General features: G+C 43.5%; 1 protein-coding gene across 2 annotated transcripts in view; it reads left to right on the plus strand.

The window, feature by feature from the left end:
* Positions 1 to 14334, plus strand: part of CLUAP1 (clusterin associated protein 1) — a 130983-nt gene that overhangs the window by 68710 nt on the left and 47939 nt on the right. For both annotated transcript variants that reach the window (XM_033914557.1, XM_033914556.1), the window contains exon 8: positions 2115 to 2256. In XM_033914557.1, the coding sequence (XP_033770448.1) occupies positions 2115 to 2256 (142 nt within the window). The remainder of the gene's footprint in view (positions 1 to 2114; positions 2257 to 14334) is intronic.

Genomic DNA, 14334 nt, shown 5'->3' on the forward strand with positions numbered 1-14334 from the left:
AGAATCTTCTCACTTTACTAGCACATCCTATTCAAAAGGAAGCTGGGAGTGTGTCCACACACTTTGTGGGGAATAACACTGTGTTCCAGACTTAGAGATTGCCCCTAAGCCGTCTTAGGCTAGTGGAAATAAAGGGTGAAAACCTGGTGCGAGGACAAAGCTAGACTCAAGTTTTCATGCAGCCATGCGGTCTAATAAAATGGATACCTTCTCTCCCAGAAGCTAAAGAAGGGTGGGCTTAAGTTGTCTGGTAGCACCTGGCTCTCTGGGAGAAGCAAAGTGTTCTGGAGATTTGAGTCCACAGAGCACACATTACTTACACATCTTTGCATAAACACTCATACAAGAACTGAGAAAATGCCCACATAACATGGGGGCAGAACATACAGCATGGCTCTTAGCGTGCAGCACTAGTGCATGAGGGCTATAAGGATTGTGTAGTTGCTCTCATCTTACAGAGTAAAAAGAGGTCAACCGTTGCAGCGTACATGAAGGCCTGGAAGTATTTCCAATCCTTATGAGCTCATAAGGACAATGTATCGATTCCAGTGGTGCTCACCTTTCTCCAAGAGGGTCTGGAAAAGAACCTAACAGTCGCTCTTTGAGAGTGCAGATAGCCGAGCTTTCTTGCTTTAGTCCCAAGCCTCATGGGAGATCTCTTGCAGCTCATCCAGTTGTGGTTAGTTGCGGCAGCTGTTTCTGACTTGGAATCTTAACCTGGTTCTCAGGGCTCTTGCGTGTCTGCCCTATGAGCAGCTGGACCCAGCTTCTTTGATGAATCTCACCATCAAGTTGGTGTTTTTAGTGGCCATTACCTCCGTCTGGAAGGTGTCCGAAATTCAGACTTTGTCCTGTAAAGATCTGTTTCTTAGAATTACAGACTCAAGCATGACTGCGCACAGTCCCCTCTTTCTTGCTGAAAGTGGTTTTTAGCTTCCACATCAATCGAGATGTGCTTGTAAGCCTACACATCCTCAGGTTCGAGTAAACATGACAGGGTGTTGAAATCTCCCCCAAGGAGATTTGTAGGGCAGCGACTTGGTCCATTGTATATTCATTTTCCAAATTTTACAGAGTGGATGTAGTGACAAGGGAGGACTCCGCATTTAGGTCCTCAGTATTACGAGCCAGCATAGTGGTGGTCCTGGGATTGCTTTTGTATGTCCCGTTTGTCCAGAATGATACGCCTATTGCACTAGAAAAAGAGATTAGGTTCTTACCTTGCTAATATCTTTTCTAGTAGATAAGTGTGTCATTCTGGAACCCCGCCCTGTCAGTTATCTCCCGTGCCTACCTACTATCTGTATCAGAAACTTTGAATCCAGACTATTTGCATGTAAGTCAGTCTTTGAGGGTATAAAGAATAAACTATTGCTATTACACTTTGGGCTTATACTTGTGCCACATAAATGTTTCTGTTTTGATTGCTTAATAGCAATGTTTAACATATTTATTATTATTTCAGAGCAGGATAGTTCTTCACGTGTCTCGATGGGGCTGTCACCTGCTTTGGTACAAACTGAAGGAGGCAGCAGAGCCCTCTAGTGAAGAAGGAAGGAATTCAAAAGCTGCGATGGATTTCTTCTGCACAACTTGCGAGCACTGGGATATTTACCATCCGTCCAGAATGACACACCTATCTTCTAGAAAAGATAATAGTAAGGTAAGAACCTAATCTCTTGTTTTAAAAAAATTTCTTATAAAAAGTGGTCATTGGTTTTATAGGGGTGAACAAGTGTCAAAGCAGTGCTTAGCAGAGGAAATCTCTTATATGACTGATTCATCCTGCTTATCAACAGAGAAAGCAAAGTTACTTACCTGTAACAGCACATGATACATGAGAAGGTACAAGCATTTTGAGAAACATTTTCTAGTTGTATCTGATCTTTCAGAGAGCTACTCTGATTTGGCATCAGTGTCGCCCACTTCTATAGATGAGTTATCCTGCTATCTTTGGAAAGCCTCTTTTACAGGTAAGTAGTATTGTTTAATTTTTGTAACAATTTTAGGCAGATTTTGGCCCTGGGACCCCCGAGGATCTAGTGCTATAACAGTTTATATATGTCCTCCAAAGCTATTTATTTTCTAATTTCTTTTTTTCTTGGAATGTCCAGGCCAGCCTTTATGGATGAATATGAGAAAATTGAGGAGGAACTTCAAAAACAGTATGAAATCTACCTGGAAAAGTTCCGTAATCTTTGCTACCTGGAGCAGCAGCTGGATGACTATCATAGGACAGAACAGGAGAGGTTTGAGGTGAAAGTACATGTATTTGCTTGTCAAATAATATGGTAAACAACTGTGACAGTGATTAACACTGTGCTGCCCCTTATACAACCTGAGCTTGATTTCAGTTTGATTAACTAGTACTAGGCTTGCTGTTAGCATAGTTTTCACAGCCTCTGTGGGAGAGAATTGAATGCTGTTTTGCTTTTATGTCAATGCACAATGTATCATCAAAGGAAACACTGATTGGCAGATTCTACAAAAGACACCTAAAGTTAGCACCTAGATTGGTGCGCCTACCCAATCTAGGTGCCAATTTTAATTATTTAAAAAGCCTAATCGACATCAGTAACAAGCAATTAGCACCTCATAATTGGCTTACATTAAAATTAATTGGATGGTAAACGCCTAACCCAAGGTGCTTACCAGAAAGTAGACATATTTGGCATATAGACTTAGGCACTGGTATTTAGGCCAAGAAAACCTTGGCATAAATAGGATATGCCTAAGGTTCGGGTGCATACCAGTGCCTAAGCTCACTGTTTAGAGAATCAAGGCCTGGAAGCATAGTGACCCCTTCCTAATCAATAGGATGGAAACTAATAATTTTGTTCAGAATACAAATGTGGGACTTTAATAGATACAAGGACAGGGCTGCAGTGCAGGAAGATAAGCTCAGAAGGTGTGTTTCAGACATCTGTTTTACCCAGAAAATGGTAGATTGAATCTAAAGAGCCCTTTTATTAAAGGGTATTAAGCATTTCGGACCTGATTCTATAAAAAGAACCTAACTCAAAAGGCACCTAGGAAAGCGGCACTTCCAGTGCAAGAGGGACAGGAGTCCTGACTAATGGGTTCTTTCTGTTTACCCATGAGGATTGCAGAAGTCATCATCTACATTTTTCAACTCCGCCTCCTTGTGTCACTGGGCAGTGCCTCATCTCCTCAGTGTTTCTTTCTGAAAGCAAGTTGAGAAGGTGTCCTTTTATGGTCTGCATCTATTTTATTATTTTTGGATTATTTTAATCTGATTTTGAGACATCCTGGTGCTACAGAGGTTCCCAGATATCCTGGGACAGCTCTGCTTAGGAGAAGATACAGTCTCTGGTTCAGAAGACTGTAGCTGAAGTGGCAGCCCTTTAGGGCACCTGTTTGACTGGTGTAGAATGGCACTGGCAATAGCCAGGTGGGGGGGGCGCTATGATATGCTGCACTGGAATGGATTGTGTGCAAGATATAAAATTGTTGAATACGTTGCAGATTTTTCTACATATGACACCTGCCTTTTCATATGGTTCTGGGTAAATCTAGTTAGATGCATATGTGATAGTTAAGGCCACGCCCAATAGTAACTTATGAAAAGTTGGTGCATAAATTCAAAAATAAAAATCTGAATATGGATTGTGGCAAAGGCCAGAAAAATAACATTAGAGAATAACAGAAAAACGCTAGGGGTTACCAGGAGGGGAAAAGTATATGTAATTTGCTGGATTAAGAGGGATCATGGGGGATATACAGAACACACTTATAGAGGTATTAATAACTCCGTTTTGTATTAATCTGCCTCCATTTTGGTTTCTGTCCTTTGTGCCTTTCCTTTGTCTAAAGAGTTTGCGCCATAAGATCCTCATGGCCTAATTGATAACAGATGTACTTGAGCTAGTTAGCTTGGAGCATATCTGATTTCATATCCAATGTTGGGTATAGAAGAAAGTGAATATGTTCTAAAGTATCGAATATGTGATAGAGATGGGTGTGGAGTATTTGGGTGCCCGAATGTGTGTGAGAGTGTGTTTGATTATGTGTGTGAATGTGTGTTTAAACATGAGAATTGGTTTTGAAAATTGTATTTTTATATATTTTAAACCTGAAGAAATCCTGAAAGACAACATCTGCAGTTTGACCTATCTGACCTTTCAGCTAGCCGACCATAGAAACTCTCTTCAGTCTGTAGCTGTGAAGGGAGGGCTCTTTTGGCCCACTTAGGAATGTGTTTCAGTGAAACTTGAAGTTGTTAGTTTTCCAAAGCATGGGTTCTCCAAACATAGAAGGGCTGGTTGATTTAAACTTTTTGAGAATTTCAAAGTGTTCATTGGATATGGTATAATGTGTTGCGCATTCAGAAATTGATGTAAACAAAGATGTGATTTGTAAAACTTTTCTTAAACGTGGGAACTATGTTAAAAGGAATTTTCTTTGTTTATACCTAAGGACGGCCTCCCTCTTGGTTGATTGATTGACAGGTGTGATGTCATACTAGGCACTGCAAAAGTATATAAGTGAACCTGGTGGCAGGGGTTTCCATGAGACCATGTATTGCTTCAGGAGAGGTGCAATTTTCATGCCTGACGAGTCTCCAATGCACATATGCCTTTCAATATAAGAATTTGCTGTTAATATTAATAAACAATATTGGACTGGTAACTGTAAGGATTGTTAGTGTGTCCCCCGCAATATTAGGTGGTAGGGGTTATGTGAGAGGCGCCCTTACAAACGCCAGGTCCCAGGTTCATTTCCCTCACAGAAGATTCACCAGGAGTAGAATCCAATAAGAAACACAGCCAGAGGTGATTGCATAAAGAATATATTATAGAAATAGGCTTACAGAAAAGCAATATTTATAAGCTTTACCATTAAGCATTACAATTAAGTAGAGAGCAAAGCAGTTTCCCTGCCTTACAGAGTTCACAGGCAACGAGACAGAGAGTCTGAAGTTCTAAGGAGAGCCAGAGAGAAAGGGGGATGGGGTGATGGTCTAAGTTTCGGGTTCCATAGATAAAGAGAAGGATAGACAAAGAGATAGACAGAGAAAGAGAGAGCTCAAGAGAAACAAGAGAGGACCAAAGTGCCAAGAGCCAAGAGAGGGAGGTGATGCTGCGAGGGGGCTTTTATAGTTTGGAAACTTATTCTAAAAACCAGAATCTATTGAGCTTCAATAGAAGTTAAATCTCCTCCTCCTTCGTCGACAGGAGAAAAATAGGTTGCAGTCATATGTAATTTCCAGTCTGTCTCTGACAATAGTTTCTGATTAACTTTAGTTATCTGTGCACCTGGACCCATTGTCCTAAGCACCCTCTTAATCAGACATTAACACATTAACACCTTTTAGATAATCCTGATTTAATCAGGACTATTTGAAACCATCTTTTAGGGTTATATGAAACCATCTGCCTTCACTCAGGGTCTATCTGCATTCACATGCCAGTCAGATTGATATAATTTCCCATAGGCCTTTGCTGACATTAATTATGCCAACTGAAAATGCTGAATGCTAGCAATAGCTATGCTGACAGTAACATATGTGCAATTGTCATTATTCCTGAACACCTAAGAGCGAGTGGGCACCTCTGCGCAGTGGGCTGCTCACTGGCCTGCAATAACTTTGGGACAGCTCAGAGAGGGTTCCCCTAGAAGCGAAACTCGCCCTAAATTTTTTCAGGTGCTTGAGTGCAGGATCAGTTGCCCCATGGTAGTCCAGAGGACTGTAACGGTTACCGGCTGCATCCCCCTCCCCCAAAGACATGTAAGGAGCTAGTGGGGTTGAGGGTTCCAGACCCATGAGGTCTGTGTAAAAGACAGTTCGAAGAAACAAGCCTTCAGAGGAACTTCAGGCTTTGGTGAGGCAGAAATCTTCCCCATGTTCCAGCTGAAGTGAGAGCTGAGGCAGGCACTACTTTCCTGTTCTGTGAGTACAGTGCATTACTGTCTATGGGAAATATTGGGGGTCTTCAGAGTACAGTTTTAAAGGTATTTGAGACTCCTTATAAGATTCCTTACCTGCAAGATCCTTTTTTCTGACTTTGCCTTTTGCTCCCCAGGATGTTTTTAAGCACCAAAAAGCTGCTGCGGTGACCATCTTGAATTTCCTGATTTTATTTTAAAAGCCTTTCTCTGCCTCAAAACGCCTTGTTTTTGCTAGTAATTGAGTTTTATGGACTCCCCAGGCCTTTCTACCCTTGTATCATGCCAGCTTTGTGCTAGATAGCTTAGGATTGTCCATGTGCCACGTGCCGCAGGGCGCATGAGAGGGGGGAGCCTTGGGCTTAGCCCTCTTTAGTCCAGGGCCTGAAATCACAGGTTAAAATCCCTTTTGGAGCCCTTGAATTGTGACAGCATCATCAGTGAAATGCCAGGGCGCAGACATCTTTGAGCTCATGAGGAGACAAGATCCCTTGCAGAGGTCTTCTGGAGATCTAGTGTGGGGTTTTGATTCTGGTTTCATGAACTGATGTTTGACATTTAACAGGTCCTCCACACTCTCTGAAGCTTTGCTGGTGGTTGCACTATGCTTACAGCTGGAGCCAGAGGTCTAGTCGGAAAAAGACTAGGAAGACTGGGAGTCAGAGTCCATACCTCTATTCTCACAGAGTGAATCCTCAGGGTTAGAGGATTTCTGGACTCAGGTGTGCTGTAGTAACCAAGAGTCTGTGGTAGCCCGGGATCAGGAGAGGATGGTGTGCAGGCTTCCAAACTAATAGACTTGGTGAAAGCCATTATACTATCTTTGCAGGAATTAAAATTGGATCTCCCACAGTCTTTCAATGCTCAGATTTCTTGTATGAACAGCTCTAAGTTCCATTCCTGGTTTTTCCCATCATATCCTGAGATAACTGTGATGCTGATGGAGCACTGGGAAGCACCATAGGGCCCTCTAAAGGTTACCAGGACTATGACAAAATTATACCCATTGGCTCCTGAATTCCAGCACTAAGCGGACTTCATTCCCTAGTGAGGGAGAAGTGATACTGAAGGATCCTCAGGATCACAGGGTTGGTTTGGTCCTCAAAAGACAGTTTGAGGCTTTATCTATGGGACTAAAAAGTGGCAGCTGTGGCTTTCTTTGTAATATGTGCCTGCCATAAGATGCTCCTGGCTTCATCTACAGAGGAGAGCACATACCCCCAAGTGTTGCTGTTAGGGGTGGACTAAGTTGCAGATGTGTTTAGGGTCATGATCGAAGTGTCTGCTTATTTTATCTCTGCCTGAAGATTGCTCTGGATCAGGCAATGGGTGGGAGATTCTTCTTCAAAAGCTGCTCTGAGCAGGCTCCTCTTTAAAGTACAAATGCTTTTTGGCAAGGGGCTGGATGATCTCATGGCCAATGAGGTGGATCTTTGTCCAAAATCATTGCCAGACAGTAGACCATAGGCCCCAGAAGGGTCGGGACATGGTTCCTTTGGTGGCTACTGATGTTCTTACCATACAGTGATGGGCTTCCCTGCTCAGTGCTCTAGGCAGAGGTTTGGAGGTTCCAGGTGTCCTCCGACATCAGCTTCCCACCCAGCAACTAGTGCAAAGAAAACCCAGTGATTCCAGGCCACAGTCCAAGCTTCCATGAATAGAAGGAAGGCTCTTGGAATTCATGGATGCCTGAGCGAGCAGCTGTTTAGACACATGGGTGATGGATATCATTCAAGAGGAAATCTTTGTAGACTCTCCGGCAGAAAGACCGGAGAAAGCTGCCAGAGTCGGAGCCACGGTGAACCAGTTTTTGGAGATGCAATCCATGGAACCGGTGCTGGATGCAGAATCGGGCTCAGGTAGATGTTCAATATACTTTATAAAGACTCAGACATTTGGAGATCCATCCTGGATCTGAAGTCTGTCAATGTTGCACTGAAGCTACCCAGATTCCGAATGTAAACCATGCATTCTGTCATGGCTGCAAGTGGCATTGGTTGAATACCTAACATCGCCGGATTTGATAGAGACATACTTACTTACATATTCCTGAGATGGATAATAAATTTTTGGATGAGTCACCTGGACCCCCAATCTCTAGCGTATCTGGGGTTCCTTTTGACACGGCAGAGGGCCGTGTTTTCCTTCTAAAAGTGCAGACGCCAGATTCTGGAGATCCTATCTATGCCAGCTCCTATGGCATGGTGTTACCTTCAGGTGCTGGGATCCATGATAGTGACCACAGAAGTGCCACAGAGTGCTCTCTTGTCCCGCTGGTTTCCACAAATAGATCTGCTCCAGAGGTCATTACCTTGGATGGTGGAAGCGAGTTATCATCTGCACTGGTGGCTCTGGGCGGAGATGCTTGCTAAGGGTCTGCCCCCTGCATTCTCTTATAGGTGATACTGACAAAGGATGCCAGCCTATACAGCTGGGGAGACTTTTGCAAGGGTTACTGATTACCCTTTCAGAGAAAATGATCCATCATCAGATTGGAATTGAGAACTATCCATCTAGCTTTGCAGTTTTTGAAAAGATCTTACAAGGCAAATGGGTCAGAATTTTCTTGGACAAAGCCACAGCAGTGGCATATGTCAATAAGACAGGGATACACCAAGAGCACCCAGATGAAGCTGGAGGCTCAAGTGTTTCGCTGGGCTGAAGAGCATCTAGAAGCCATCTCAGCGACATAGCAAGACGTGAACAACGTGGAAACTGACATTCTCAGTCTCCAGACCCTGAATCTGGGGGTGTGGGCTCTGTCCCAGAGTGCTTTCAACAAGATTGTGCAGCGCTGGGGAAGGCTGACAATTGAACTGATGGCATTAACGGACAATAGGAAGGTCATTCATTACGTCAGCCTGAATTTTAGAGACAGGAAGCACTAGCATGGACGCTTTAGTCCAGCTTTTGCCAATAACAGAGCTATGGTATGTGTTCCCCTTGTATCTGATGGTAGGCCATGTTATTCTAAAGATAGCAACCCATCATGGGTTTGTGGTTCTTGTAACGCCGGATTGGCAGAGTTGGCCATGGTATGGGGATCTAGTGCAGTTTCAGTGGGACAGCTGTGTTAAGTTACTCATGTTTCCCATGCTTCTGTCACAGGGACAAATTGCCCTGGAGGATCCAAAACTCTTTGATCTTACGGCGTGACTCTTGAGTGCGCAGCCTTAACTCAGAAATTATATGCAGAGCTGATCTTAGCTACACTTCTACAGTCCAAGAAGCCAACAATTGTGGCTTATGCTAAGTCCTGAAAGACCTTTCAGTGCTGGTGTGATGATCAGAGTCAAAACTGTACATGGCACCCATATCCATAGTCCTGCCATTCTTTAAGAACACTCTTGAACAAGGCCTGGCTGTTGGTTCGCTCAAGGTGCAAGTAGCAAGCCTCTCCTACTATCAAGCAGAGAAAGGATCTTTAGTGTCCCATCCTGACATAGCCAGATGCCTTGAGGAAGCATTTTGGCTGTATCTTACCATGCGACAAACATTTCTTATATGGCATCTTAAGATTGTTCTATTGGTCCTCTTGTAAGAATACATCGCAGAGGGATCTTTCAGTCAAAATGGTGTTCTTGGAGGCTATTGCTTCAGAAAGATGGGTTTCAGAACTCCAGGCTCTATTATGTAGGGAGCCTTTTCTCAGATTCATGGAGGCAGACGTGGCTCAACTTTTTATGTAAAATAAGAACGTCTGACTCCCGGTGTTCCATGCTGCAGGCATCAGGAAAGGCAACCAATTCCAAATGGTTTCACAATGCTATTGCTTCTGCATACATTGGCTGAGGTAAAAAACTGCCAATTTCTTTGAAAGTGCATTCCATTAGAGGTGTGGCCTCATCTTAGGCATAGTCCCGGGGGGGTTTCACTCAAGGAGATTTGTAGAACAGTACATGGTCAACTCTCCATGCCTTTACAAACTTCTGCAGAGTGAGTGTGGCTGCACAAAAGGACTCCACCTTTGGTTCCTCGGTGCTCGCAGCAGGCTCATCTGCCTTGTCCTAGACTCGGGGGACTAATGGTATGTCCCATTAGTCAAGACTCCTGCCCCTCCTGTACTGAAAGAGAAGATTAGATTCTTACCTTGATAATCTTTCCTGTAAGGAAGGACAAGAGTCCTGACACCCAACCTGTAGATGTTGCATTAGCCTGCTGCCTGTCTCAGCCAAGGATGTATGTCTCCAAATGCTTGCCTTAGGGCAGCCAAGTGAGTATGAGGATGATTATTTTCACCTGTCAAACAAGTACAATGCGTAATGACGATAGTCACTATGACGAAGTCCATGGGAGAGTCTAATACAGCAGTATTAATGTTACTGCTGGTTGCATGCAGGTAAGAACATAAGAATTGCGATACTGGGACAGACCAAAGGTTCATCAGGCCCAGTATCCTGTTTCCAACAGTGTCCAACCCAAATCCCCTAGTACCTAGCTAGATCCCAAGTGGTAAAACAGATTTTATGCTGCTTATCCTAGAAATAAGTCCCAAGCCATCTCAATAATGGCCTATAGACTTCTCTTTTAGGAAATTATCCAAACCTTTTTTAAACCGTGCTAAGTTAACTGATTTCACCACATTCTCCGGCAATGAATTCCAGAGTTTAATTACACAATGTGTGAAGAAATGTTTTCTCCGGTTTGTATCGCATGCCTCCTAGTCCTAATATTTATGGAAAGAGTAAACAAGCGATTCACATCTACCCTTTCCACTCTACTTAGTATCTTATAGACCTTTATCATATCACCCCTGAGCAGTCTCTTCTTGAAGCTGAAGAGCCCTAGCCACTTTAGCTTTTCCTCAGAGGGAAGTCATCCTATCCCTTTTATCATTTTCATCGCCCTTCTCTGTACCTTTTCTAATTCTGCTACATTTTTTTTTGAGATACGGCAACTAGAATTGCACACAGTATTTGAGGTGCAGCCATACTATAGAGCGATACAAGGACATTATAACATTTCATCTTTGTTTTCCATTCCTTTCCTATATCAGGATAGTTGAAATCACCCATTATTATTGTGTTACTCAGTTTGTTAGCCTCCATAATTTCTGATAACATTTGCAATACTGGGACAGCAATAAATTCTCAGATGAATTGTCACAGCATTAATGATAAAAAGCTCAAACACTGCTGCTTCCATGACAGCAATAGTGTGCTAATGTTTCCTTTTCATCATTCTGTTCACAAAGTTGCTTCATTGTTACCAGCAAGATGCTCTGACACTGTCACTTCCATGCAGTCAGAAGAATATAAAATGTTCCTGACATGATTCTGCAAAATATGAAAAGCAATAAATTCAATTCTAGTGCAATGTATCCAGTGGTCCTAAATGTCAGGGTCTTGTATCTGAGCCAGCAAGTTGCTTGCAGAACACTGTCAATCATGTTTTCAAATTCCTATCCTTCTCCCCTTTACACATAGAATTTCTACCCATAGGGATTCTATGGTGTGTTTCTGTTCCTATAGAATTTTGTCCATTCGATTCAAGGTGCCTCCACCAATTTGATCCACCCTATCACAGCGATATAATTTGTACTCCAGTATGACAGTATCCCATTGGTTATTTTCCTTGCACCAGGTCTCAGAGATGCCTATTATATCTATCAAGTGAACAAAAGAAAAAGCCTCAGTTTTACAGCAAGTCAAATATAATGTGACTCTACTCAAAAAACCATCATAGACATAAAAAACTTTTGCCGCGCAGGGAAAATAATGTTAAATTCTGTGTGTGCTCTAACAGGGGTTTAAACAGATCAGGCCAACAATAATGGTGTAGCACTGGGAATATAATCTACAAGCAGCTAAGTATGCAGAAGCTGTCGGCCAAGTGGGTGCCTAAATGTTTGAATGCTAACAAGAAACAATGTCGAGTGGATACGTCCAAGTTGATTTTGCAGCATTTTCAGCGAGCTGGTGCCAACTTTTTGGAACAACTAGGTACTGTTAAAAAACATGGTTACACCACTGTGATCCTGACAAAACAACAGTTCATGTAATGGTGGCACTCGGATTCTCTAAGGCAAAGTAATTTCAAGACCCAAAAACCAGCAGGAAAGGTCATGGCCACAATGTTTTGGGATCATGAAAGTGTTGTTATGACTGACTGCCTTCCAAGGGGCCAAACAATTAATATAGAATACTATTGTAACTTGCTGTGCCTATTAAAGGAGGCATTGAAAGAAAAAAAGAAGAGGGAAGCTGCAGAAAGGAGTTCTCTTTTTGCAAGACAATACACCTGTTCACAAGGCTGGCAACATGAAGGATGTTTTGATGCAGTTGGGGTTTCAGTGCATAGACCATCCACCCTACTCACCAGATCTTGCTCCATCTGACTATTTTCTGGTTCCAAACCTTTAAAAAGAGTTTGAAAGGGCAACACTTTTTGAGTGATTTGGAGGTGATTGCAGCAGCGGAGCAGTATTTCAGTGACCAGATATCAGAGTATTTTTTGGAAGGGTTACAGAAACTTCAGACACAATGTGCCTAGTGTGTTGAACTTAGGAATGAATATGTGGAATAGCTTGTAAGCTCCATGTCATTCCTTTCTTGGGTGGGCTGAGAACTTTTCCAGCACCTCCTGGTAGGTTTTCTCAGTGAACATGCATATTTATTAGCTCTGATGAATTAGCTCTTTCCATAACCTTATCAGGTGATGTCTTATCAGAGGAACAAGATTGCAGAAAGGAGACAGAATGTTTGTGAATTTGTAAGGAGTAGACCTAATCTCAATAAACAGGCCTCATACAATTAGTCTCTTATCAGCAAAGAAGGAAAGCTCGCAACAAAGGAATAGAGGCCTTAATTAATGGCAGTACCAAGTTGTAATAGAGTGGAAAGCATAAAATATAAAAATAAAAATGCTTATTAATCTTGTAAAGAGTTAGTTTGCATGAAGCCTATATAAAGTTTTTTTGTTTGGTGCCATCAACTCGTATTCGAGTCCTAGCAACTTGATGAAAATCATCAAGTACCGTATTTTCGCGGATATAACGCGCACCCGTGTAAAACGCGCACACGGGTATAGCGCGCGGGGAACACAAATCTATGTAAAAAAATTTTAATATAGCGCGCACACGCATATACCGCGCATGCTAAAACCTCTCCCGCCTACTCCGAACCGACATCCTCCCCCCCCCGCTAGCTTACCCGCGTTTTACAACTTTTTTTTTTCAATCCGATCCGGCATCCCCCTACGAACCGGCATCCTCCCCCCCCCCGCTCACGTCACACACCCCTCCCCCGCGATCCTACATCCCCCCCCCCCCCAGCACCGCAAAACATGTCTTACCCGATTGGGCACCGGCACCAGCACCAATGCACAGGATGTGCCAGTGCCAGTGCCCGAAGATCCTCCCTCGTTGGTTTGGGTTGGTTTGGGCTGGGCTGAGCTGGGCGGTGCGGTGCAGGAGAGATCCTCCTTCTTCCTGCGCCGGGCTGGACTAGGCTTTGAGCATTTGCGCATGCTCAAAGCCTTCTGGTCTCGCTCTCTCGAAATCTCGGAGAGAGCGAGACCAGAAGGCTTTGAGCATGCGCAAATGCTCAAAGCCTAGTCCAGCCCGGCGCAGGAAGAAGGAGGATCTCTCCTGCACCGCACCGCCCAGCTCAGCCCAGCCGAAACCAACCCAAACCAACGAGGGAGGATCTTCGGGCACTGGCACTGGCACATCCTGTGCATTGGTGCTGGTGCCGGTGCCCAATCGGGTAAGGCATGTTTTGCGGTGCTGGGGGGGGATGTAGGATCGCGGGGGAGGGGTGAGCGGGGGGGGGAGGATACCGGTTCGTAGGAGGGATGCCGATCGGATTGAAAAAAAAAAGTTGTATACCGCGCTCACGCATATAACGCGCGAGGGGTATGCGCGGTACGTAAAAACGCGTATAATGCGCGCGTTATATCCGCGAAAATACGGTATTCATGGCAGAATACAAAAGTAGATTGCTGGGCCTTTCTTCTGCGCAGTATAAATTCGATGTTGTGTCAAACGCAATCCTCTACCGCCAACACTGCCCATCTGCTGCTGCCTAGATGGGTAGTACATCGTTAGTCTGACATCTCTGCTGAAACCTGTCCATCTTGGGAGGCCCTGCTGGTAGTGAAGCTACCGACAACATAGCTTTCAGCTTCATAGATGCGTGCAAGCCCCAGTGGCATGACAAGCCCATGTACCATGACTGGAGCTATATAAAGTATTCTAGTTTCAAGTTTCATTCGATATATCACCTATCATTACGTCTAGGTGGTTTACAATAAATTTTAAAAAACATATCTGTTAAAACAAGGGATAAAAATAAAAAAAAGCATCATTACAGGAATGCACAAACATAAAGGGACAATGACCGAAGACACAAGGAGGGAGAGAGGTGTTATATATACAATAGTATCAAATTATAAAAGCTGAAAAATTATAGAACCAAGATTAGAAAA

This window comes from Geotrypetes seraphini, chromosome 11 (genome assembly GCF_902459505.1).
Source record: "Geotrypetes seraphini chromosome 11, aGeoSer1.1, whole genome shotgun sequence".
Taxonomy (NCBI): Eukaryota; Metazoa; Chordata; class Amphibia; order Gymnophiona; family Dermophiidae; genus Geotrypetes; species Geotrypetes seraphini.